The sequence below is a fragment of the Trichoplusia ni genome, chromosome 5, assembly GCF_003590095.1.
Source record: "Trichoplusia ni isolate ovarian cell line Hi5 chromosome 5, tn1, whole genome shotgun sequence".
Classification (NCBI taxonomy): domain Eukaryota; kingdom Metazoa; phylum Arthropoda; class Insecta; order Lepidoptera; family Noctuidae; genus Trichoplusia; species Trichoplusia ni.
In genome coordinates this window covers 7977286-8005077 of record NC_039482.1, presented here as the reverse complement: position 1 = coordinate 8005077, position 27792 = coordinate 7977286, and the positions used below count along the sequence as shown (strand labels likewise).

Below are 27792 nucleotides of genomic sequence, written 5' to 3'. Positions count from 1 at the left end.
AGGAAACCATCGGCACCTATAATAACCAAATAAGCACGACAATATTTAAAAAGACATCCGTCCGCCGGTGTCATGTTCCATATACCTAAATTGGCTCAGACCTGAATTGGTTCATAATAAGTTAAGCTGGAATAAAGAAACTTAACAGACATTATTCAAACAGAAATGTAATGGCTAAATATTGTTTGGAACTCTTGTGGTTGGGCAGACGTGAAATGATTTGCCATAATTGATAACCAACGTAGCTGATATTTGAAGCAATTTTTATTTCCCGAGACTTCTCAAAACTTACTAAAACTAAAATTTAAACATAATTTTATATTTGCTCTACTAATTGCCGATTTTTCAATCGCCAGATAACTTTTATTCGACGAATTTGTTTGATATTTTGACACGACTTTTGCACGACGTGATTTACGGCTTTTGAATAGGAAATATGTCAAACGGCCATATTTATTCCTCAGATAAAAGTTATCTGACGATTGAAAAATCGGGCCTTAATCGTGTATACATATAATACAAAACACAACATTTTAAACAAACATTCTTGAATTAAAATCGACCGTGAAAACCCACATACGGCTTCAGAAAGTTAGCTCTAAAAATAGTCACCACGTTACGTAAGGGTCACGAAAATACTCCCACAACCTAGGTATGTAAGTATGTATCCCGAAGTAAGGTCGCGCGTGACCTTGCCCAGTAAGCTCCGGTCTAAATTTGGACCTAGACTGGAAATAGGACTTAGTTCGTTTCGAAACGATCGATTGTTTTATCGACTGCCTAAAACTGAAATAGGATGCTGTTTTTAGTTTCTTTTATGGGTTATAAGTAGCGGTTCCGTCCAGGAAATACAGGAAAAACATGATAATTAAATGTTAGAGTTTCAAAATGGCACTCATCTAGACGGAAATTCACGGAGTTCGTGTTTACTAACAACGGTTTATTTACGAGTATTAATTGGGATCACCCCACTTGTTTTGGATCCAACCGGAGTCCCTAATCATGAGCTGACGCGACCAATTCACCAACCGATCTGAGTACTCGGACGATCCCTATAAATACTCGTGCGTAAATCGTTACAAATGACAAAAAATATTAAGGAAACTACAAAATCCATCCTAACGATAACACCATTTCGATTTTCTAGCTGGAAAAGCTTCTAGACCCCACCGTCTGGCTGGACGCAGCCACGCAAGTCTTCTACTCCTTCGGTCTCGCCTTCGGCTCCCTCATCGCGTTCGGGTCTTACAACCCACCGAACAACAACTGTGTCAGGGATGTGTTGCTTGTCTCGGTCTGCAATGCGCTGACTGCTATCTACGCATCCGTCGTCATCTTCAGTATTCTCGGGTTCAAGGCGTATACTATGGTGGAGAATTGTATGACGAAGTAAGTATTTTTCCTAATCGACACTTAATGTATACGTTGCTATGTGTATAGGGAGGAATCGGTGGCAAGATCTAAACATTAAAGGTTGTTTGGGCTGGTTCTATGTGCAAGGATTTGAAGCCGCAGCTGTGTGACAGAGAAAGCTAGAAAAAATTGTGTCTGGTCCATGTGTATTATAATCTTGATAAAAGAGGATTTCAATCTAGGATAGGCAAGGCAAAGCAAGGCAATCTAGATACTCCTTGATTTAAAAAGAGTTTTTGTAAGTCACCGAAAATAACAGTTCATTTATAACAATAACAGTTCCATGAGTTTTGCTCTCTGATTTTTGTCTCCATACAAATTACAATTAGTTAGTATTAAAACATAAACATATATTATACATTCGTATATTTATTATTATATCATTTACTACATACGTCTTTTTCCCACTCCAGGGAGATCAAGATCCTCGCCCGTCACCACGTGGGAGGCTTCACCCTCAACTCAACCCACGATTACTACCGAGAAGAGTTCCCAACCCTCAACAGCAGCCTGGTGTCCGCTCTCAACCTCACTGGCTGCTCCATGAGCCGTCAACTTGAAGAGGTAGGTGGATAAAATGATGATTTGATCGTCAAATTTTATCAAAAAAGTATGTTAACGACTAATTTTCGGGCGACTCTTCAACTACAGTCCGTGTTGTCGCTATATTATTGGTTAAATGGAACTTTAGTAACTTGCTTCCTGGCTTCGTCCTGGTTCCTAGGTGACTTGGACGAAAATTTGGTTGTTGAGCTATTTCTTGTATTTCTGTTCATAAAATAAAATCATTTAAATTGTATCTTTGACTTCGATTTTTTGGGTTTTCAAGTAGTGAGTTATGTTCTATCATCTTCAGGAAGTTACTTGAAGCAGACACCGGGAGCATTCTGGTCGAAACAAAAGCCATGGAAGGCAAATTGGGACTCTAATAGGCACAGCGAAGGAATTTTTTGTAACCTTATGTTTAGAAATACAAACGAAACCTTTACTATATTTTACTACATACACGAATTTGAGTATAAAAATATCTGGTTTTTTTTTCATCAACTCAGTCACTATCTTTTCATCTCCACAGGCAGCAGAAGGCACCGGGCTCGCCTTCATCGTGTTCACGCAAGCCATCCTCAAGCTGACTCCCGCACCTTTCTGGTCCATCATCTTCTTCCTCATGCTGCTGTCTCTCGGTCTTGGAAGTCAGATCGGCATCATGGAGGGCATGCTCTGCACTATCTTCGATATCGACTTCTTTAAGAGGCTTAGCAAGCCTGTCATCACTGGTAAGTACTTTCAGCTGGCTCGGTCGGTTTCAGTCTAACCAGATTCAGCTAAGTACCAGTGTTTTACAAGGAGTGACTGCCTATCTCACCTCCTTAATGCAGTGGCCTGGGCGACACGATACCCCTTATTTAGACTGGTTGTCAGACTTTCTAGCTCCTGACTTCCCACAACGTCTGTCAATCGTAGCTTAACCAATGATCGACGATGAAATTGATACAAATGAAGTTGTAGCTTACCCGTCAGTTATTCGATAACAATACAAAAATAAAGTACATCATTTTACCCTGTCTCTATGTTAAGTTCTGCTTATTTACCGCAGGCTGTGTCTGCACTTTCTGCTTCTTCGTGGGCCTGATCTTCACGACGGGCGCCGGCGAGTACTGGCTCAAGATGTTCGACTCGTTCGCTGGGACCATCGGGCTCGTCGTCGTCGCCTTGCTGGAGATGATCTCCGTCATCTACATTTATGGGCATGAGAGGTATGTCTATAACCTCTATAATGATGTATTTATCTTTAGACTAGTATTGAACACAAGACACAAATTCAACATTTTTGAAAATCATTTTTGGAACTAACTGTAATTATATGTCTAATTTGATAAAGAAAATTAAGGACGAGACCCAAATTCAACATTAAAAAAATATTTGAAAATGCTTTTTGAACGTGACTAAGAATAATTAGAAATATAGACAAAACCCCATATTGTCCACCCTTCAACACTTCCTAAGTGCTCTAGCTGTGGCACAAAATAATTTAATATCATTCTCATATGTTTTACATTCTAATGTAGCTACTGTACTGCTGAACCTCCCTCTTCTTGTACAGGAAAAGTTAGATCATTGACCGAACGCTAGCTCCAAGCTAATTTAATTCTTGCATCGTTTTCCCTATTACTACAGCCTCAATCACTTGTTTCTTAATTACAGGTTCACCAACGACATCTACGAGATGACGGGCTACCGTCCAGGCTGGTACTGGCAGGTCACCTGGCGCTACGTGGGGCCCTTCATCGTGACCTGCATCCTGCTCTCCTCTCTCGTCTTCATGCTCATCAACCCCCCTACCTATGGCGCCTGGGATGCTAATGAGGTCAGTTGTTTAGATGAACTTGGTATTTTTTTCAGCCATGTCAATGAAGAACAAGTGTCATGATTTTTTTTGCATGAAAAAACATGCAACCGACTTCGAATGAAAACTACTAAAGCAAACTTCATGAAATTATTATGGGATCAAATAAGCTATTTCGGGTTAGGTGAAAAAATCAACAAAATCCATTATGGATTGATGAATCAAGTCACTTACAAATACAAATGAAGCCGAAATCACACAGGTACAAATGCAAAAGTCTCAAACGTATAGACCAATTTCGATAAAATTTAGTATGGAGTTGAAACCTTGGATTAACACACAGGCTTATTATCGGACTGAGTTAAACGAAAGAAATGTAGAAATGTTTTCCAGCCACGCGGGCGTTGCCACGACCAACATGTTCATATATCGTCATGACAAATTGTCGAGGCAGAAGACCGCGCGAATCGAACCCGCGACACTTCGCGCTCAGCGAGTTAGGCATGGTGACCTCAACGGGTTAAGGGTGTGTAATTGTAATAATAAAAAACAGTTGCAAAAAAACTTCTATATAATTCAAATCAACATTATCACATAGCCAGTCATCGATCAACACCTATACTAATAAACCATGACCTTCTTTTCGAACTTATGCCAGAAGAGATCCCAGAAGGCCATCCTCTTTCTGTAGACATCGTCTCTCATTGTCATGTTCACGTCAATGTTCAGGTAAGGTCTCGCGTGCCCTCTCGCTGGTACCCATGTCTCTGGCAGGAGGTCTGTCTTCTCTGGCGTTGGGTTCCTGAAATAAATAGATTATTTATTAATAGATGTATATAAAAAGAAATATGTTATTAAATTATAAAAAAAATAATTATGCAAAATTATTTGGAACTTGTGAGAGTAAATACCCACCCAGAGTACCCATGAGTAAATTCTTATCAATGCAATTTCTTCTCATTCAAATAAATAAAGATAACGAATAAGAAAACTTTATGAATCCCTTGTGTAGCCGGAACCCATGCTAGCAAAGTCCTTCGTAAAAAAATATATTGCGGAAACTAGTTCTAATTTCCACAGTCAAGTCTTTTTCATCATTCTTACTCTTTTAAGTTAACTACATGTACCATATTTAACATCTACAACAACATTCACAAAACTCACCCAGTCTTAACGAACTCCGCCCACATCATCGTCATCCTCTCCCGCATCATCACTTGCTCTTCAGTCTTCAGCTTCGTCGGTACCTCGAACAAATACTTCAATTCCTCCGTATGCATCGCCCCAACCCCCGTAACATTACTATAAATACTTCCACCAATGTACGAAAACAAGTACTTGTAAACTTTCGCTCCTTGGTTGATATACATATTCACTGATGTCTCTGCGGCGTGATTCAGTTTGAAGTCTGACAGATAGTCAGTCAGTTCCAACATGGCGTCTGGTCCAACATCCTTACTCCCCAAATAGAACTTCCTTGTTATATTAGCTACGACTTCTAACTCCATATCATTAATATCAGTATTATTCCTCAAGTTATTGTAGAATATGTTGCCTAATTCATCGTAGAATTGTTTCGGCTTGCTCGCGAAGGTACCAAAGTCTTCTTTGCTGTTATAACCGAACAGTATAGGTGTGTTCTTGATTCGAGCTGCGTTGTTCAAGCAGTTAGGGTATTTGGTCACGAAATTCCGAACGCCTTTGAAGCGTTTTTCTTTACACGCCGATAATTTCAGGCCTAGGTTTCTAGCTGCGGACATCACAACGAGAGGGTTTTCTTTGGCTAATAATTGTAAAGCAGATTTCGTTCTGTTAACATTATGTCCTAAGTATATAGCAAGTTTGAGAGCGGCCTTAGTGTCTCTCTTCACGAAGAAGCCTGGAGTGAAAATTGATCCGCTTTCTACAATCGCTTTGTCGAATAGCACATCGTATTTGGAATATAGATGTAGATCCACGGCCCCCCCGCCATAGCTTTCTCCAGCGATCGTCACTTTGTTCGGGTCTCCACCAAACGCAGCTATATGTGCCTTGATCCACTTCAACGCCATCACTTGGTCTTTGAAACCTTGGTTTCCTGGTACGGCCGGCTCTTTCAAACAGAGAAATCCGTAAGGCCCTAGACGGTAATTGACGGTGATGACTATGATTCCATGTTTGACCAAATGTTGGCCGCCATAGTCGCCGGCGCTCCCGAACACGAACCCGCCTCCATGGAACCAGACCAATATTGGCAGTGGGCTGTCGTCATCGTCCGTGTCTGGGACGTATATGTTGAGACGGAGGCATTGTAGTATTCCCCCAACTTTGGAGGTTACTTGAGGACATATTATGGATGAATCGTAGGCTAGGAATGGCGTCTCGAATGTTGGGTATTCTAAGCTATTCTGGAAACAAAAAGGTTTTATTAGTTTCCTAGTAATATTAATGAGCTAGTGACGTCATCATCCTTTTATATGTGCACGTTTTTTTTATTTTTCTATTATTTTAGCCAGTCAGAATTCTAAATAAGCGGCTTTTTAAAAATTCCTTCCTAATTTAAGTAATTAGAAAAGTAACTTCATTATCTCATAACAAAAATAAGTTTTTGTATTGATGTATCGATATCTACAAATGTCTTACGATCTAAGATAATGGTTTCATACATCATTGTGCCATGTTAAAACAAATTACCCTGTGTTAATAAGTAGGTGACTATCATCAAAATATTTACTTTTGTTTCATGCCTTTTTTCTTAATGAAAGATTGATTATTTAGCATAGGTAGGTATACCTTTGCTTTCGTCATTATTATGCTTTTGAATTGATGTGATTAGAGCAAAGTCTTATTCAACTCAAACGATTTTTAACCGATTTCTGAAAAGGAGGTTACTCAATTCGACCGTATATACACATATTTAATGTTTTATCGTCTCGACGACGCTTAACGTTAACAGTTTCTGTTCACTCAAATAGCAATAACCGTTATAATGTACTCCGGTTATTGACACGAAATAACAGACAGCCAGATCCTTGTCTTAACGGTATAGATTTTATAATTGGTCCACGTCAAAGTTGCAAATGTTATTGGCAATTCAAAAAGCAACTATGACAAAAATATTGTCTGTCGTGAAATTGGAAACAAAAGCACAGCTCTCAATAAATAATATCACCCTGACGGTTTCTACATAGACAGTTTTAAAATGCAAATTTTATATTAACTATAGTTCTTTATGAAAAATGGATATAAAACTTAATAGTTTATCTTACAAAGGCGGTTAACCATACCAGCCAACCATAGGGTGAAACATGGATAAAATTTGAAAATATTGCATTTGTATTACAATTAATTTCAAAACGATTAGGTATTGTGGGTAGCGAGAAAACGCATTAAACAGCGTAGAACGACTTAACACTTTAACAATTGTCTTACAAACTGTTGCTCTAGTCATTGGATTAAAACCGCTACTAGGTACGTCTCCGTAAACAAAAAATCAAAATCAAAAAGTTTCTATTTCAAATAGGCCGTTTCTCAGGCACTTTTAAAACGTTAAACATTACTGACTCTAGTTGCACGTAAACTCATATCACGAAATATCAACTTCTTATTATTACGCACTTACCCCAAAAGGATTCTCCTCATCAACTTTAGCGTACGGCACTCCAAAGAACGTTTTATAACCGTCATTCTTGTAGCCCTGTATAGGACCCTTGTTCGTCACTACAGTCACGTGGACCACATCTTCAGTATATATTGCACTGATCAGCGACAGTATTAGAATATATTTAAACATGTCGCTTTGTATGTTAAGGCAGTATTGAGCTGTTCTGAAGCGCAGACTCATATTTATAAGTGTTACAGGGAGTTAACTGTCGTTTAGAGATACGCGGTCGTGATAACAAATCCAGTGATGATAATTCTTTGGACCGATTTAAGTGCTTTCACTGTTTAGGTTTATTGAATTAAGAAATAAATTTTATACATCCAACTTATATTATGAACGTCAAAGTTGATATAGTGTGGATGTATGGATGTTTGTAACTTGTCCACGCATAAACCACTGAACGAAATTAGACAAAACTTGGTAGACAGATAGTTTATAACCTGGATTAACACAAAGGATGGTCATTTTCGATTTGTAGCGGGCGGGCCCGCGGGCTATGGTGTTATTAGCGAGAAATAAGCAAAAATTGAAATCATAGCAACTATCGGAACGCCATTAACTGACGATAATTTGAATAAGAATTTTCTCCTTCTAAAAAGAGACTAAAATAGTTAAGTAGATTACCAAAATTTATTTATTTTTTTGCCTGTAAGTATTTGCCATCATTGATTTTAAAAAGTTCCCCGTTTAAACGCGGTTAAAACTGCAGGGCACAACTAGTTCTAAATATAACTTCAAACAGCAAAACTATTTCATAAAACATACGGAACCAACTACAACAATATTGTAGCATGTTTTCCTTAAGTATGGCCGCAATGAATCAAGTTTTACAACAAGGCTTAGATTATTTCGTGCACTGTTATAGAGGAAATGTGGAGTGGGCACTTGAGGTGCACTTCTTGAGACAAGAGATATAAAATTAGTGTGTTATTCTATAAGATACTAATTACCTGTCTTGTGAAACGCGGTGAAATTAAAGTTGTGTGAAAAAAAAAAACGAAATTACCGCAGATTACACATGCATTCAAAATCAAAATATTCATTTTTTTTCTAATTTTTTAGACACTTAAAATTTTTTCAACCTTAATATAAATAATTATAAATCGTTAATATAGATGCGCGTTTTCGAAATATCACTCTTATGTCGAAGAGGTACAAAGGACGATAAAATATCTACATGTTTTGAACGACACAATCATAATTGATTACTATATCATAAAATGTATAGTGTCATAGTTGGTATTCAATAGTATTTTGCTTCTCTTAAAACATAGTATCTTGCATTTTTTGTAAGCGATCTTCTTGGTCTCGATTCTTTAAATGAAAAATAATTATTTAGCTCAGTTTCAACGAAGAACCTATTATATGAATAATTTAAACCGTTTTGATATATAGATCAATTTAACGCCACAGCAGCCGACGTCATGGTAACTGTTGAGTCTGATGACCAACTGAATTGTGCTGGTTTTACCCAGGCTAGGGATTCACCTATAAATATTATCCTATTTAGAATCGAAGTAACTTTACAATGTTGAGTACAGCAAATGCATGCATTATTTCTTACCGTATATTTGATACTACCTTGTGTCTGAGTTTTGTCGAAAATTTCTAAGTATGACTTGCAGTTCCTTCATCATTTTTTTAATTAAGTGCAAATTACTTTATGCATAATTAGAATAGACATTGGTGTGTACTGGGATTTGAACCTACGTCCTTTTGCCAGTCTAAAGACCAATTATTCATAAAAAGCTAATACTAATGTATCGGTTGAAAGTAAAATACTGGGAAAAAAGGAGAATAACAAATATGTGTGTATTTTTCTCAAATTTTAGTTTAGATGGTTTTAGTCAAAACCGCAATCAAAAGCTAGTCAATGATCCAGATAAACAAGTATGGGATACAGTTTGATGATTTAATATATGTACTAAGTATAACAGGTATTCTATTTCTTTATTAAATGATGTAACGGTTTACTTACTCACGCGTATTTATCGGGGTAGCCCGACTAGTTTCGGACCCAACCGGAGTCCTTAATCATGAGCAGACGCGGCGGGATCGCGAGTCGAAATTCTATTTCTTTGCCAATGTAAAGAATAAAGTCCGAACACACAGCTGCATATACTTATAGTTATAGATACACCTATTCATAAACTCTTCGACCGTGCTAAATGTATGTCAATTGAACTATGCTAATAGGAAAGGCTGGTAGCATATTAGTTTTGAATAATTACAGGGAAACCCCGTTACTACTTGCACAACATGTAATTATGTACCTTCGTAAATGATTTTAAAGTCGAATCTCGTACTGAGAATTGTATGAAGAGGTCAGCCTATGAACCTAAATAACATTTCTATAATCGTTAATGTCAATAATGCATGTAGGGAATGACATTTATTTTCGACATGTCACGTGACTTTGACCTGGCATCTCCAATTCTACATATATTAGAGTGTTTTCTATTGACTTTAACGATAGAAGAAACGTCCCTTTCTGGGCAAGCAATTGGGTTGGTGATTTAATATCTTGTGAGGTCACACTAATAAAACAATTCATATGAGCTTATTCTATTTATTTTAAAGCCTCTGGCGCTTTATATTCATAGATGCTCAAGTTTTTATATCTAAATAGGCTCTTACAGCAGTAACAAAATTCTACTCTTTATTCTACTAATTCAAAAGCACGTGCTTCTTCAAATACACGTGCCAGAACAGGTCCCAGAAGGCGATTCTCTGCTGGAAGGCGTGGTCCCTCATGGACATCTCCACGTCAATGTTCAGGTACTGCCGACCTATGCCAGTCACTGGAGACCAGGTCACTGGGAGCAGGTCTGTCTTCTGTGGAGTAGGGTTGCTGTAAAGGAAATTATATATTAAGCCTTAGGTTCGTTCTCGGTACACAGATTTTTTGCGTGATAGAAGTAGTAAACTAGGGTTTTGTTCCATTTGGTACTTTCTAATAAAGATTTTTATGGGCTCTGTAATTATAATTGTAATAAAAGCAATAACTAGCTTGATGTCCTCGCTGGATTTTGGCCTCTTTCTAGAGAAGGAATTAGCATTGATCACCACACATGCTTACTGCCAGTTGGCAATTCGAGACACAATTGTATCGAATGCATATTCACTTTTTAAGAATAATTGAGAAAATAACACAGCAAAACTCACCCATGTTTAACAAAATTAGCCCACAAGGTTGTCATTCGATCTCTCATCATTTGCTGTTCAGCCCCCACCAGTGGCGCTGCCCACACCCAGTCGAATAAATACTTCAGTTCTTCAGTATGAGAAGCTCCAGCCCCCGTTACATTCTTATATTCACTAGCACCGATATACGAAAACATATATTTATATACTTTCGCTCCCTGCTCCATATATCTATTGACTGACCATTCTGCCCCATAGTTAAGAGCAAAATCTGACACGAAATCGCTGAGTTCCAGTTGAGATTCCGGCCCGATTGCCTTCCCACCTAAGTAAAATGATCTTACTATACCACTCAACATATCCAGCTCCTTCTTCTTCAAGACAAATGTCTTCTTCAGCTGATCTTGAAAGCCTATCGTCAGTTTATCGTAAAACTCTTTTGGTTTGTTAACGAACTCGTATAACATTTCTTGACTGGTATACCCGATCATAATTGGTGTGTTCTTCACTCTGTCATTATTTGGTAGGTGGTAAGGGTCGTCAGTGATAAAATTTTGGACGCCTTTGAACTTCTTTTCTTTGCAAAATGTTAGGATCATAGACAGATTTCTGGTCGCTGCACTTACATCTACTGGGTTTGCCCTTGCTAAATATTTTAGGGCATCTCTTGTGTTGCCAGCGTTATGTCCTAATTGCTTCGCGAGTTTGATCGCAGCTTCATAATCTGCTTTGACGAAAATACCTTCAGATACATACAGAGACCCACTTTGGACGATAGCTTTTTGGAATAACGTCTCATATTTTGAATATAAATGTAAATCCACAGCTCCACCTCCATAACTCTCACCAGCTATCGTCACCTTATTCGGATCTCCACCAAACGCTCCAATATTCTCTTTAATCCATCTCAACGCCACAATCTGGTCCTTCATCCCCTGATTACCAGGTACTGACGGATCATTAAGACACAAGAACCCATAAGGTCCTTGTCTGTAGTTGACCGTGATCACAATGATGTCATGTTTGACCAAATATTGGCCGCCATATTCACCAGCACTGCCAAAGGCAAAGCCACCGCCGTGGAACCAGACAAATATTGGCAATGGTTTCTTGGCGCTTGATGTTGGCACGTAGATGTTGAGACGAAGGCACTGGATCACTCCATTGTCGTTGAAGTATACTTGAGGACAGATTATGGAGGAGTCATTTGCGTTGAATGGTGTCTTGAAATTCGGGTAGGGTAGTGTGCTCTGAAAAATATTGATTAAGAAGTGAGTCAAGTTCCCTTTTTCAGAACGAATACTATAGTATGTTATATTTATGAATATTCTGCTGATATTATTGCCTGAAATAATTCAAAGGATACTTTAAAATCGACTAAAAAGAAGAATATTTTTTATAGCTATGGCAACATCCTTTTGGACAATAAATTGATAGATACAGTTCATCAAGCATTTTGCCAATTCATAATAATCTCATCTTAACGTTTCAAACACAACAAGTAGGCCTTTTTTCAATAAAAAGGCCTACTTGTAATAAAACTTTTCGATGTTGATATTAATTAATCAATGTATTCCGGATTTGTCCTTAATTTACTACAATAATCATGGGTCGGTGATCTATCATATCATTTACCTCGACATATTTATTTCCTTAATATTTTCCTTATATCCATTTTTGGATAAACGTTTATAATAATAATTAATTACCATTGATTGTGCTAGGTTCAAATATTTCTATTAATTTAAAACGCCATTTTGTGTTAAATTACTACTTTGTATCCTAATTTGAATGAGTGGATTTTGTTATAGTCTTAATCTTAGCAAAGTTTGTATTACGAGTACTACACAACTAATAAACATATTTTTCTAATTCCTCTGTAGATGCGTAGATGTATCACTGAGCGCCTCCTTAACGGCTAGGCCCATTTTGATAGTTTATTTTTGTGTGGCCTGTGTGTGCCAAGGGTTTCGCCCTGGATGGTTAAGAATCATAAATAGATAAATAACACCCAGACACGCAACAAATAACCGTGCACATTACACAAACTTTCATCCTGAGTCAGCTTCGAACCCGAGCCCTCCTTTTTAACAGTCAGGATCACTAACCACTACGCCAAGGCACGCAAAGACACCTTTTTTTCGTTATTATGACTACAAGTTCAAATGTTTTAAAGGTCACATTTTAAAACGATATCTTTCGAGATCCAAGTTTATATTTACCTTCTCCAAGCCACAACAAAGACGCGTGCTGTTTACAATAACAATTCAACTAGATATCAATATTATTACGAAGTGATAACATTTAGAGATACTATTTAATCAATATAATAGCAATTATAACTAACACTGGGTGTGTCTATCTGTCTGTTAGGTTCTAATGTGGTCTCGATTTTGATAGATTGTTTTTATTAAAGCCTTTTAGAGTGTGATGTTGCGATCTTGATAATCCGAGAATAAATTATTTTCGACAAAAAAAAAGTTTAAAATTTTCTATCATCAATCTACATTGACACTTGAAATTGAAAGAAATTGAGTTTTTTAATGCGCGTTATTTGCTTCATATCACTCTATTATTTAATTATATTTTATCTATTATTATTTCTACATACACACGACTATATGATAAAATTTTGAACTTCATTACAATTTAATAATGTTTAATACTATACACAAATAGACACATGACATGAAATAACAAAACACTCACTCCAAACGGGTTTTCCTCATTGACCAACGCAAAGGGCACACCAAAGAATGTATTAAACCCATCCTTTTTGTAGCCTTGTATTGGGCCTTTACCCGTCACCACTGTCACAGCATCCTGGGCATAAACTGCACTGAATAAACTTAGTAATATAATAAACATGACCATTTTGTTCAGCTTTCGGTCTGTCACTGGGTAAGATTAGTTGGCGTCTTATTTATAAGTGTTTGTGATGGGTAAGGTTGGGGATCCGCGGGTTAGGATGAAATCTTATTGTGGAAAAACCGTGTGTGTAATGATATAGTAATTTTTGTGACATAGGATACTTTGATGTTTTTATTTGCAGTGGTAATTGTGGGAGGAATCTTGTTTTTGGCAGGTGTTGAAGGATTTCCTTTTTTTTAAGAATGTGTGTTTGTTAATTATGCTTTTTAAAGGATAATGTCAGTGTTTAAGATGTTTTCCGTCATGATGTGGTGATGATGATGATGAAGAAGAGTTTTCAAATGTTTTTGTTATAACTTAGTATAAGAGACTATATCTACCTATAATTAACGTTGTAGCCTTTCGGTAGTTTTTATGTAGGACAAAAATCGAATTAATCATTAAGAGAAACAGAAATAATTCCTTATTGTTGCAAATAAGACGAAGGTGAAACGCGCATTATATATTCCACGGAACCAAAAGTTTGTGATACAATTTTCCTCATATTCTGTGAATCATGTTTCTTGAAACTAGTTTCAATGCATGTGTGTGCGTTGTAAATGAACATTGATATAAAGTACTGTAGGGTACTTTAACCTCAACTGTTGGACCTATTGTACTATTGTTGTAGCAGTTCTTTATAATATCACGAGTTTCCAAATATTCCAAATATAAAAATCTCAGCGATACAAAAAAATAGTTTTCAAAATACTCTACAAAATCGGAAAGGTTCGAATACCGCGAGCACGAATATATTTTCGAAGTCATGGGCTAATTTTAAAGTACCTTATTATCAACGGTTCAACCAGTAAAGAAAAACATCGTGAGTAACCCAACACATCTGAGAACTTTACAAGAGTGCAATAAGACACGTCAAGGGCCTAAAGAGTCAAAACTTTGGTACCTACATAGTCAACTGTACATTAACTTAAGAAAGGAAGAAGATTATCATAAAAAAAAACGTCTAGAAAGCGGTTGGTGCCAGGTCTTGCTAGTAGTAAACACAAATACCAGCTTATATACTTCCCAAGTCTGGGCACAGGCCTATTTTTATAGGGAAGCCTTTTTAAGAATAGAATAAGAATGAGAAATTGTATTTGCTAGAAACATGGTATGGTGTTACAATGATGGTACAGTAGGTAGTGTGTCATCCAAAAGTGATAATTTATTAGTAACCGAATAATATTTTCTTATCTGATGCTATCTCACTAGGCCACGCTAAAAATATTTGAGTAGCATTCATTTACAGGATAATGATCTTTGGGATTACTTATAAAAATGCGTAGAAATATATTAGGAAAAACCATAATGATTAAACTCTGATCCAATTAGTCATACTCGTAGTACGCATTAGATGTCGGCTTTATTTTAAGAAAATATCCACAATGATTTTTGTGGTTTCTGTGGTATATAGACCAGGTACTATAGTTTCGGTGGTATTACTGTAGGTACATTTTGTCTTCTAATATAGGTACAAGAAATCATCATGGGTTTTCATTATTTTCGCTTACCGTAATGGTGGTCTACTAAAGCACGAAACTAAAGTACACAAAAGCACTATAACGACGAGAACTCCTTCACAAAGGAAATCATTGTGTTTGGGTTTTCACAAACATTCAAGCTACATGCACAGAAGCACCCAAACTCAAGACAAGCATTCATGGATCACACATATTCGTCCTAGGCGAGGATGGAACGCGCAACCTCGGAAATTTCATTACGGGTTCCAGGGCAATTATTTGTTTTCCCCTGGGACACACCAAACTTAAGTGTTTTGGCGGTTTTCATTGGTTTCATTGTAGATCCTGGCTTGCAGGAGTTGCAATGACGGGAATGTGTTTCGGGCTAAGTCCAATAAAAAAAAGTTCTTCACTCCATTCCTCTACAACAGTCAGGCCTCTAAAGCCCAAAACCTTTTTTCCAGGGTCGCGTTGTAAAAACCCAGTACCCCAACTGGGTGCTGGTGATCGCGGTGCTGATGATCCTGGCCGGGGTGCTGCCCATACCGGTGGTACTCCTACTCCGCCGCTTCCAATGCCTCGCTTTCGACGTGGACATCCATCAGGGATCCATCAGGAGGATCGAGACCACAGTATCGACTAAGGAGATGATGAGCGACCAGGATGTAAGTTTTATTGTGATTAATGATGGCTAATGGGTGATTATTTGATCTAGGGATAGGGATTCTTTGAAAAGAAGAAGTTTTTGAACAGTTTGCGTTTATTTAGCATAGTAGGGTTCTCCGAAAAAATATATTATATTGATTCTTGTGGCATGGTTCAATTTTCTCCATCTAAAATCGCTAAAAAAATTATTAGGGATTAAGTTTTCGTAAGTACGAAAAGCAGACCCAAAATTTGATGGAGGGTTGATCAGAATTTGTTCTTATCAAACTTGGGAAGACTTAAGAGATAATTGGAAGGGAAGATAGATTTTTAATAAATAGTAATGTTAATATTACTTTCTTGATCATTAAAGTTCTTGCTTTTAGAAAAGGCATTTGCCTTAGGTCAGGAAAATACAAAAAAAAACTCTCTGATTGCCTTTCGTGTATCTATAACCAAATTTCTTTATAAAAATATAAGTAAATGTGTGCTAAAATTACTGCTAAAAATGCTCGAATAATATTATTTCGTGAGTGTGTAAGCTAACCAGCTAGCATTGTTCCATTTAAGGTGGTACCATGATCATTCCTCATACATTGCTAAATGATTCGAAAGACCATTCTCGTTGTGTAAATAACTTAAGATGCTTTGACTATTTTTCAATTAAAAGACGAAATAATTATGCTACCGTAGAACGGGGTGAATTGAAAAAGGCTCTTTTTTTGACGATCGCAAGCGATTGCTTACCCCTAAAATTGCCTCTATTCACTCCGTTTTACCGTTGTGTTATTTATATAACTGTTGGTGATAAATAATAAATAAAAGGTAACATTCAAGAAAAAAAACTTAAGTAATAAATTAAGTCAACATTTTAATAGTCAATGCATACCAAAACAGTGAAGTCATGAAGAGAAGAGAAACATTATTATATTAAATCTATTTTTTTTAAATATACAAAATACGTGTTTAAAAAGGGTCTCCTAATGACCTCATTTGATGAAATTAATTGTTTGAATAAAATTCATTTAAAAAAGCACCATTTTAAATTCTAAACTAATAAACATTAAAAAAAGTCCTTTCGTAAAAGAAAAAGTTTATTTTTTATACATCCTCAAATTTGATAAAATAGACTTAGTTATAGCCGCATTTACACGATACAATGGACCAATTTGAACGAATGGTCAGCGACCCCGATAAATTAGTTCGAGCCCTGACTGAAGTTAAAAGAAACCATTGTATTATTTGCAGCCTTTCTGTTGTTATTAAATTATAAAGAAAATACAGTCAATGAAATAAGACACTATCTTTGTCCCATTTTACTAAATCTTCAACACTTTTAAACTGCCTTTACTATCTTCTACCTAATTATTCTTAACTTGTTAAAACCCCTTTCTTCCCCCGCTTCTCTTCTCGACTTCCGTCCCCGCTAACATGCATACATCAACAACAAGGTGCTGTCGCCGGAGAGCGCGCCGCCTGCGCCCGCGCAGCTTGTCGCCGAGGCCGCCACCAAGTTCACTATCGGAGACTTTGATGTAAGACGTGTACATGAGCAAGAATGAATGTTTTTTCATGAAAAAACAAGATAGAACTATTATATTACATTACAAAATTTTATATTTTATATTATATAATATTATTATATTACAAAATTTGAAACGTCTTTAAGAGTACAATAAAAAAAAGGAAATACAACACACCCCTACTCCGTTCATGATGTATTCTATTGTATGCTAGTCCGAAATTAAAAATATGGACTTCATTTTATAAGGCAAACCTTATTATAAAATTATGAATAAAAAAAACAACTTTTTAGTAAGTATAGTTGCAAACTGTTACAATTATGTTTTTAACCAAGTACATATATTTTATTGAACGGTTTTCACAATCATGAAAACCATTCAGACTTCGCTCTTACGTATACAGGACCTATGTAACAAAACTTGACTATAAATTGGTAATTCGAAATTACTTTATAATGTTTTTAGCTCAATGAAACGAATGGACAAAAAAAGTAAACATATATTTTCAGTGACATCAAGACTTGTGTAAAATTGTTTAAAAATAAATATAAATACCATAAAAGCAATATTTCTAATAGAAATAATACTTTAAATATTTTAAAATGCCTATTATAGTCTTCTGTATAATTTTATAATTAAGACTCAGAATTAAATACACACTGACATTTTTCTGACAGACTGACAGACTTTACAAGTAGGTATAAATATCCCTATACATAATAAATGTCTAGTTCCTAAGTTGATGTGTGTAAATATAATGTACTTAGAACGTGGACACCAGTGATGATCGGTCCAGCAAGCGTCTGCCGCAGGTCATCGCGAGGGGGCGGCCCAAGAAATAAATGTTCGTCTTTTGTTTAAATCGCCTTACCTTCACTCAATCTATTATTGGATGTTATTTGACGTTTCAAGTTGTTTACAATGTGTGTCGGCCATGTTTTAAATATGGCTGCTGTATTTTGAATTTAGAATGTTGTAGATTTATTTTAGTCTTGTCATACGAGTATTTATTGCCGCCGCGTCAGCTCATGATTAAGGACTCCGATTGGGTCTGCTAGTCGGGTAATCCCGATAAATACGCGTGAATAAACCATTGCATCATTTAAATTTGAATAATTCCCATAAATGTTACTAGAAACGTCTAGAAAGTTCTATGAACACATTCCAATGATAGATTGAGTAATCTTTAGCTTCGCATGGTTTGGTCGCATGGGTTCTTTTTTTTTGCAAAATACATGTACTCTTTACACAATTATTTGTTACTTGTATTTTAATACTATATTATGATTTAAGTATATTTTTGATTATTAACCATTCAATTTCATTTCTAATTTTTTATGTATTTTTTACAGCACTTTATTTCGTTTTTTTGTATTTTTTAATTTCAGGCTTAAAGTGTTTTTGTGTAATTATAAAAATCATCATCTTTATATTTTTTTATGTATCTTTCAATGCATGTTGCTTTTACGTAACGCTTATTCGAAAAGGATGTATTATATGTATATGTTGTGGTTACCATGTAGACAATTATAATGTGTATTAATACCGAACTTTCACTCACTTCACTTATCATTTTATCACTGTTGGTCTCATGTAGATATGTAGATACACCTATAATTATTTAGTAGATTAGGATGATATGATATTAATAACAGTATTTGAGACATCACTTCCTTTTCTTACAGTCGTCAGACTCTGAGGACGACATACACACGACTGGCCGCTTCAACGACTCAAGCAGTAGTGACGAAGAGATTCTTAATACGAATTGCACAAAAGTAGCCGGCCGTAGACTAGCAATGAAGCCGATTGGTCGAAAACCAACGACATTCAAAATGGACGTCGTCGACGAATGACCGTTACTTTTAAAATCTTCTAAATTCAATTTCAAATTAACCGCCAAAGTTTGTGATTATTGTATGTATTTAAAATGTCGTATTTATGTATTTATTAAAGCGGTTTTATGAATTCAGAAAATGACAGTAAATATCGATATTAATGATTTTACTGTACTTAATATAGAATAGTACTGAAATCTTATTATAATAAATTATAGAACAGGGCCGGCTTTAGCAGAAAAATAATGACAAAAAAAAATAGAAAAAGTTCTAAATTCTTGTAATATTGTACAACCACAATTATGAGTAAAAGAAAAAATCTGCGCAGTAGTACATTTTGGTACAGACCTAGACTCCTAGCAAGTCGTCTATACACCTAAAAACTTACCTTAGAGTAAAGACCTATTATAATTTGTATTGCCATCTTTGTCACTTTAATACGATGACGTAATGATCTGAAGCCTATAATTGTGGTTGTACACTTTAAAAGTAGATTGTCCTACCAGTGTATACTTAAAGTAATCTTAACTTTAAGGATCTTCTTGTATCTTAGGCTAAATAACACCCAAAAGCAAAAGCACGCAAAGAAAGCATGAAAATTAACTGAAGTATCAATTGACAAATCGCACTTAAATAAGTGACAAAGACAGAATGACACTTAAAGGTGACTTTCGTCTAAGTGTCATTTCGGAATACTGTGTTAAGTATCATGCTGTCTTTATTTAATACTTCTTTAATTTAAGATTGCTTTAAGTTAACGGTTATATTATTAAGATTCATATTTAGGACGAGCCTTAAACTAGACATCCATATCTTTGAAGATGTTTCAATGTTCTCTTTTTAGTATCTTTAGGTAAAATCATTGTAGAAATTACATAAATCATAATTATGTTATCAGAAACGCTTGATACCTTGAAGACTTAAACTGTTGATCAATATTGTAAAGTTATCACTAAATATAAAAATTATCATGAAGTTTCCCAAATATGCATGCATGTCTGCATATACATGCGTAAATGATATGCTCCTTTTAAAGTCGGTTAAAACGTATCTGTGAAAGATTCAATTCATGAAAGCATCCTTTACAGAAAAAGCTATATTAGATGTTATACACCCTATTTCATAATACCTATTATAGCTCTGATATTCCAACGTTCACCTTAAAGTGACATTAGTGACATAGTTGTGGAAGAGAGACGCCACTCTAGAAAGTGTGTTGCTGTCACTCTTCCACAACTGACAGTCTTTAAGAGGTATCATTTGGCCCGAGTAAATAAATTGTTGAATATTTTTCATTGCACACTGATTTTGTGTAACCTTAAATTTTAGTATTAGATTAAGATCACATTAACTAAATCGAGATTACGGTTCTTGTAACTGCGGTTTTTTTAGTAATATTAGGTTAAATCTATAGACCACAGGAACGTGATGATATAGGTTAGACTAGGTGGCAGCATTGTTGATTTTGGGCAACGAAAATGGATTTTTACCATCGGTAAAAGACAAAACTAAGTGATTTTTTTGGAAATATCTACAATAAAATGTTTTTGTGTCTAGAAGATCTTTTTCAGACAGTCTTTTGAAAAAGTCTCGTTACTCGACTACGTTAGAAAGAGAGTAATAATTATAGTTTTATTTTGGAAGTCTCAGTCCTAAACTACGGTATTAATAGATATGTAATGTTTTGCATAAGAAAACTTACCAAAAGCAGAAAAGCTTTGGTAAGAGAAGTCCTTGTTTTTTTTTAGTCACATCGATGGTAAAAGTTTCCCAAAAAAGCCACAAGGGATAAACGGAACGGATTTATAATAAAAAATTAACGTATGAAATAGGTATACAAAAATCTTTACCAAAAATTTAGGAATTATGTGAAATGCGAAGTTAGGAGTTATTTGATGACGAAGATGTGTAAATTAGAAAAATTGTCTTAAAGTGCATATGGTAACGCACAGTTTTTTCATGTGACACTAGAATTAAGACTTTAATGCTGGTTCGTAAAAGTTCATAGCTGTTGGCAAATCAATTACAAGACAAATTCGACAAATTATTTCAATGAATAATCTACTTTATGCTTACAACTTTAAGGCATATTTTCGAATGATCAAGCAATCCCGATAACCATATTCTCACAATTATGGTCTTTAACTCTGTAGTCTGAAAGTCCATTTTCTAGTGTCATAAAAATCTATTAAACTGTGCTTTCCCATATGTTTTGGGCATAATAGATAAGAACTGTGAACGTGTGTTCGTGTAGGCTTTAAATATTGGCAAATGGTGAGGTATTACTTAGGAAAGTGGTATGTGGGCAAAGTGTGTGTCTTGAAGTATAGCTATTTCTATGTAGATATATCTAGAAATCGATTAAAGTGGAGGTAAATTCGTAGTTCTCTTAAAATAAAACGAAAATAGACCGACTTCAAAGGAATATCCGTATCTCAAAAACTACTGAACAGATTTTGATGAAACTTGTACTGTTTTCTAAGTTGAAAAGTATTCTAATCATAAATCGAAAAGATCATCTCGATATGACTAATACTTTCCGAGAACATTGCGGACAAACATAAAAACATACACGAAAACTACTAATCTCTTTGAAGTCGGTTAATGGTACTTTTATATTTTTCCTGTCTTCCAAAGCGACCGATAAAACATGCTATCAATTAATTTCTTTAGCTTTTTAAACTAAACTAATTACTGCAAACTTGTGCCTATTTTGCCCCACTAAGCTTCGCTCATACGAATGTGTTAATCTCGATCTAGTGTCCATGCACTTTAAAAGTAGATCCAATCTATGTAAATACGAAAATTGTTGATAATTACAATATAAATAATAATTTCTAGAATTTTGAGTAGCATTATAAAGCTGACACTGAGTACTGATGACAAAATAAATATTAAACTTATTTTTTGTATGGATTTTGGGTCTACTAAACTAATATTTGTAATTGTGGAAAAGGGATGCCGCTCTACGCCATGTATTGCGCTATCCTGCTTCAACAACTGTTAATAAACAACTTTAAGTGGTAGTTGTAGACCCACTTCCTTTTCAAGACCACGTGTTCTGATCTTTTACTGCAGTATTTTTTTATTATATTATTTATAGGTTATATTACAAAAAGTATAAAGAAAAATCATGAAAACCTAAGTTATTTTACGAAAAATGAAGAAAAGAATTATGTACAGTTATAATCTTACCTAAAAAAAGAAAAAAATCTTTAATGATTCGTTTTAACCATTACTTATTACTTAAACGAAAAATGTTTTTTTTTATTCTTTTTTGATACAAATCAGTGCTCGGTACATAAATAAAATATCGTAATAGTAAAGTATTCGATACTAAAAGTCGATGCTAGTCACTGATAGCTTAGCCCTAGTACTTATTACATGCGTACGACGCACACCTGTTTAGGCAGACTGTGTTATACGGACAGACTGGGCTTCTATTTAAAACAAGATATGAAAAAGATTTTAAACTGTATAAACAAATTAACATAAAAAAGGAAAAAAGTCGTCGAAATCAGTATTAAACATGGCTGACAATAGAAATGGAACTGTCAAATTACGTCTTCAAAATGGCGGCCAATCTGAGACAAGTTTCGACGATCTTCAGCGTATATAACAATCAATTAACACTGATTATGCTAGTAATCAAGAAATATAATGAAAATATGAAAATTTACGTAAATCAGTATTAAACACGGATGACAATAGTCAACAACCAACAAAAAATGCAACCGTCGAATTTCGTCCGAGAAAGTTCTTTCTTTCCGAATCCGAGACAAGTTTCGATATACCTAACAATCAATCTAAGATCATTGTGGTCCACTGTTGGACTTAAGCCTTCACCAAATTATGACGATACATCACTAGGTGAATGAGAATGACAGGCATTAGTGTAAATGTCAAATCCATACATTTGAACTTCTAACAACTTTATTCCGCTAAAGAGGCTGTTAGCAATCGGCAGAGGTCATACCAGCTGTCTACAGGTTGGTAAAAAATTATATTGTTACATCTTAAGTAGACAAATCTTATCACTACACATGGTAGAAAAGCTTTTGCTTACTCGCATAGACAGTAGACCAATAGTAATCTCACCATTTACACCTAATTATCGTGGATTTCTTTGACTCTACCATAAACTCAAGCTGGTTTGAGTATAGACAAGAGATTGCTACGAGTGACAGCGATAATGGAAAATAGTTAAATATGTATGCATGAAAGGCATATTTTTGTTCTGGATTTGAAAGCCACTTGGTAGTGGTAGGTGAAATGGAATAATTCGGCCCGCGTTGACGATTACATAAAAAGCTTTTTAAAGTTTGGATTGCTACAAACCCAAGCCCAGTCTGTCCTACTTCATAATTATTAAGAATCGCTATAAGACCTAGACGCAAATATTATATTAGAACAAAATTATATCTTTCTCAAAGAGAGTCACAGACAGGTTGAAAAAAAAATGCTTAAAAACCGTACTATTAAGGGATTTTTAAAGTTTTCAATTTTTAATTCTAGTTTAAAATATTCGATTTTTGAGATATCGTTGAGTTGGAGATTTTTATGTAAACGTTCAGTGAGGATTATGATGATAGATGAAGTACTTGATTCAAGATGGAGGTCGCTATAACTTAATTTATGGTCACATGATAACAGCTGACTAGTCTTTAACCTAAAGCATTACTTGATACTTGCGTGGCGCTACGATAGTGACATCATTAATGTCACCATTGTAACGCCACACTGTATAATTTCAACAGTCGCGGTTTGATAACTACCTATAGATCATAGGACAACCCAGCACGTCTTCAAGCAATATAAGAAATTTCATTAAAATTCGACCAATACTTTAATAAATCGATGACTACTCATGCTTATTGTAGATCGCCCGACTAGTTTCGGACCCAACCGGAGTCCTTAATCATGAGCTGACGCGGAGGGGTCACGAGTCGAACTTAACGAAAGTGATAAAAAAATCTTTGACCAAGTACGTCAACTATCCAAATTACAAATTTTCTTAGTATTTAATTAAATCTGAAATAACTTAAGGAATGTTAATTTCAACACTAAGTGTATTTATTCGAATAAATATTAATTATATCATATGAAAAAGGTATTAAGATTGATATAATTAGAAAATCACTTTTCGAATTTTAAGGGGTTTGTGCGCTGTTTTTGTATGTTCTTCCCGTATTTAAAATATAATATTTATTTGTTTTAATAGTTTTTAAGCCACGTTTTTTCAAAACATCAAATTCCAATTACATTTTCGTCCCATCATTTTATTCAAAATAACATCATTTACCTTCTATTCCAATCATAAATACATAATATAATATCAGTTCTATATTTTAAATAATAGCCATAAAACAAAAAAAAAAATAACAATATCACGATCATTTAAAAAAAGAACAGTCGCATACAAAAATGGCGCGCTCCCCACGTAGTGTTAAACGTTAATAAAAGTTATGCTCAAGCGAGCAAATTGTTCCCCGTAAGGGACCCACCTAGATGTAGGCGAAATGATATTAGCGTTTAAGAACGATTGTAAGTACATTTTGAAATGCAAAAATAAATTATTGCCGTCGATTTTGTGTTTTATTTGTCTTAATGACTGCAGGAATAGCCACTACGTGGTTGAGGTCACCATGGATATCTATATGATATCGGTCAAAATGCCAAACTCACTGTACGACTGTACGCGATGTGTCACAGGTTCTAAACCCGCGTAAAATAAGCATTTATGTGATCCAAAAATCTTTGTGAATGTTTGTGTAACCCCTGCGATACAAGGATTGTAGTCCATACTGTGTGAGTCGTTACCTAGATACATGAGCAATTCATGTGACTTACGCACCACGCTACAGCGCAAATACTTCAATTTTATTTCAAACCAGCTATTGCCCGCGACTTCGTGCTTACGAATGACAGGTAGAAGCTACCTATATGGTCCTGAAATAATAATAAAAATCAGAATAGTAATTATACATATTGTTTAAGGACAAAAATTTAAATTATTTATGTAAAGTTGACGTAATAGGAAAATCTGATCATAACACACTATATGACGATTTGTGAGTTATTAACCTACTAGAAATAATATTAAGCGGGATTTTCCGAAAGGGTTACCGTGGCCCCGGTACACGAAGGGCAAAGGAAGGAACATGGGTGGGTTATAGTCAGTAGAAGTCTGACATTGCCTTCCACTCAACCAAAAAGGGCGGGTGTGATGATAACCCATCCGAAAACAAAAGCTAATATTGTAGGTGAATATAAACTTAATAGAATTAAACAGAATAAAAAAATCTAAAAACCCACGTTTTTGTTGTCACTTCATTAAAATTTTATCAAACTCGGCCCAGCCGTTTTCTTAGTTGTAAATTGCATTGTCATCGGGTTTGAAGTTACCCTGAAATTTTCAGCCTGCTAGCTAATCGGGAAGTACCTCAAAATTGAGTTACAAAAATCCAACCGGACAAGCAAAACAAGAAAGGGAGTCTGATTCTGCAACCGTTCTCCGACAGTCGTTTCTCCTTTGGACTGTTCACCGACAGGACGTTTCGTTTTTGAGAGATTCGTCGATAGAACGTTTCACCTATGGTGTGTTTCGCCGACAGAATGGTTCGCATTTGTTAGTTTCGACGACAGGACTTTTCAACTATGGAATATTCGCCGTCAGATCGTTTTGTCTACGATTGTTTCGTCATGGCATTTTCACTATTAAACTGAAAAGCCACCAAAAAGCTACTAGCTGGCTACAAAGACATGAAGAAAGAAATTGTTTTAATGGAAAATCGCCTTTACTTTTAATGAATGGTATTTCTATATTACCTATACATATTCGTTTATTTTTTTATTGCAAACACTGGGGAAATAATAAAACAAAAGATTAATGAACGTTTCATTTATTTATATTATAAAGTGTGGATTAAATGGTTTATTAGCAGTTTTATTATAAGTAGTTAGGTATACCTAGGTTTAAATAATATAAAATTATTTAATTAGGTGACAAATATGTGCCCATCCATTTAAATATGATTTTAAGTCCATCTGATTCTTTTCAGATAAATGTGTTTCAATCCTTTTCCTGTAATAGTCTGTACCTCCACGCTTTCGCTTAGACATAGGTTCTGCGGATTTTATTCTTTCAATAATGATGACTGTATTCTTTTGCTCCTTTTTAAACTCTGAGATAGTTTTAAATATGTTCCACTTCTGTCGATTTAGTAGTGTATTCCATCTGTTATGCCACGATTCAAGGGCGTTCTGTGATAAAGGAACATATGATAATATACTATCATGTACTGACCACAGAGTAGGTGGAAATTGCGGTGGAAGTCGTTTCATTGTCATTATAGAGCTAACTGATTTTGTAATTCTCATTGATCCGTTGATATAATATTTTTCGAACCACGTTATCACATCAATTGCTTCGTCTGGTATAATTTCGTCTTTTATTATAGCAAAGGCTTCAATAATTTCACTTGGCTCTAGAAATGCCAGTGCACCGATATGCCGCATCTTATGAGCGAAATCTGCATCATTATTGTATTTCGTAGCTAGACCAGCTTTCTGTATATGTCGATATATACTCTGATTTAAGTGGAAAAAACACAGTTTATTTAAACAATTGGGAAATGTTTTTTGAATAGCTTTCATAGCAGAAAATTCAAAATCGGTGAGGATAATGTCCGGATCCAAATGGACATTCAATTTATTAAATCCCACGCATTTAACAATTTCTAAAAAAAATTGATAAGATTTTACTGACTTGTGAGAAAGCAAACCGTACACTAGGGGAACTATTTTATGCGTGGAGTGTGGTGCGCCAACCATTGCATGTACTGTATAGATCTGACGGAATGGACGCGGGCAACAAGCAAAGGTCCCGTCCATCATCCAAAACTTCGCTTCGTTCAGCAATTTCAGATTTTCCTTTGTGGAAAATACTAATACGCACTCATTATCATCAATGTAGTGCCCGATCAGAAATTGTTCACCACAGTCATTGCTCATTAATTCTTCGGGAATCACGACACTGTGAATATCCTTTGGAATCGGTGGAAGATTTTTATTTCTTTCTCTTTGAATAAGTTTCCTCATAGCATCTTTATTAGGCATATGGGGAGCACTGGTACTCGGTACCATTTGGATGCACCGCTGTATAATTTGTGCAGGTGAATCCATCGATTGATTAGCTTTATCTTTCAAATTAGCCTTTAACTTCATTTCAATACGTTTTTCAGGGTTGGGTAAGTGCATATGATCACGATTTTGGTACAGCACAATGTGTTGATTGTTGGTTGTAAGCAAAGAAGTAATAGATACATTACACCGAGTACTATCTTTTTTCGTACATCTCCAGTAGTAGTTATTATCACGCCTCCTATTTAAATGATACGAATATCCTTCATAAATTAACACATCTTTGCCACGTTTCGACTTCACAATTTCACTTTCATTCATTTTTAAACCGTTAATTAAGAAAAAACACAATCGTCAATGAGTTTGCAGAGCATACTGTAACCAATGAAGAGAAAAAAAACAGATAATCATGACTACCCACATTTTTGTCGCATAATTTTTATTATACTAAGCTAAGTATCAAGCGCCTATTACTATATTACTACAATGATACAAAAAGCAACTTCTTTCGAGAAACTTTTTGTGTACTATAGATGTAGTAAAATTGGCTTAAAAATGTGTACCCAGTTGTAATTAAATAATTTTATAATCTTTTGTTTTATTATTTCCCCAGTGTTTGCAATAAAAAAATAAACGAATATGTATAGGTAATATAGAAATACCATTCATTAAAAGTAAAGGCGATTTTCCATTAAAACAATTTCTTTCTTCATGTCTTTGTAGCCAG

At 35.2% G+C, this 27792-nt stretch overlaps 3 protein-coding genes across 4 annotated transcripts in view; 1 reads left to right on the top strand and 2 right to left on the bottom strand.

Annotated features, from left to right (window-relative positions):
* Window positions 1-22080, top strand: part of LOC113494325 (sodium- and chloride-dependent transporter XTRP3) — a 46705-nt gene extending 24625 nt beyond the window's left edge. Inside the window, exons 6-14 of one of the 2 annotated variants that reach the window (XM_026872621.1) lie at window positions 1148-1389; window positions 1827-1977; window positions 2489-2690; window positions 3011-3170; window positions 3619-3781; window positions 15382-15582; window positions 17014-17097; window positions 17853-17929; window positions 18771-22080. In XM_026872621.1, coding sequence (XP_026728422.1) covers window positions 1148-1389; window positions 1827-1977; window positions 2489-2690; window positions 3011-3170; window positions 3619-3781; window positions 15382-15582; window positions 17014-17097; window positions 17853-17927 — 1278 coding nt within the window. In that variant the 3' untranslated portion in view covers window positions 17928-17929; window positions 18771-22080. The remainder of the gene's footprint in view (window positions 1-1147; window positions 1390-1826; window positions 1978-2488; window positions 2691-3010; window positions 3171-3618; window positions 3782-15381; window positions 15583-17013; window positions 17098-17852; window positions 17930-18770) is intronic. The other variant, XM_026872620.1, reaches the window with a different exon arrangement.
* Window positions 4314-7598, bottom strand: LOC113494327 (esterase FE4-like). Its single transcript, XM_026872622.1, has 3 exons — window positions 7362-7598; window positions 4925-6147; window positions 4314-4562 (listed from the first exon to the last, which is right to left on the bottom strand). Exons 1-3 carry the CDS (start codon window positions 7581-7583, stop codon window positions 4382-4384), a joined length of 1626 nt encoding a protein of 541 aa, XP_026728423.1. The 5' UTR covers window positions 7584-7598; the 3' UTR covers window positions 4314-4381.
* Window positions 9967-13840, bottom strand: LOC113494328 (esterase FE4-like). Its single transcript, XM_026872623.1, has 3 exons — window positions 13257-13840; window positions 10569-11797; window positions 9967-10254 (listed from the first exon to the last, which is right to left on the bottom strand). The coding sequence occupies exons 1-3, from the start codon at window positions 13419-13421 to the stop codon at window positions 10071-10073; spliced, it is 1578 nt and encodes a 525-aa protein (XP_026728424.1). The 5' UTR covers window positions 13422-13840; the 3' UTR covers window positions 9967-10070.
* Window positions 22081-27792: the final 5712 nt, after the last annotated feature.

Coding starts and splice junctions, on each gene's coding strand:
- LOC113494327 (XM_026872622.1), bottom strand. CDS start 7,583: ATGAGTCTGCGCTTCAGAACAGCTCAATACTGCCTTAACATACAAAGC. Junction 6,148..7,361: donor ATGAGGAGAATCCTTTTGGG/GTAAGTGCGTAA, acceptor TTTTGTTTCCAG/AATAGCTTAGAATACCCAAC. Junction 4,563..4,924: donor GCGGAGTTCGTTAAGACTGG/GTGAGTTTTGTG, acceptor TATTTATTTCAG/GAACCCAACGCCAGAGAAGA.
- LOC113494328 (XM_026872623.1), bottom strand. CDS start 13,421: ATGGTCATGTTTATTATATTACTAAGTTTATTCAGTGCAGTTTATGCC. Junction 11,798..13,256: donor ATGAGGAAAACCCGTTTGGA/GTGAGTGTTTTG, acceptor AATATTTTTCAG/AGCACACTACCCTACCCGAA. Junction 10,255..10,568: donor GCTAATTTTGTTAAACATGG/GTGAGTTTTGCT, acceptor TTTCCTTTACAG/CAACCCTACTCCACAGAAGA.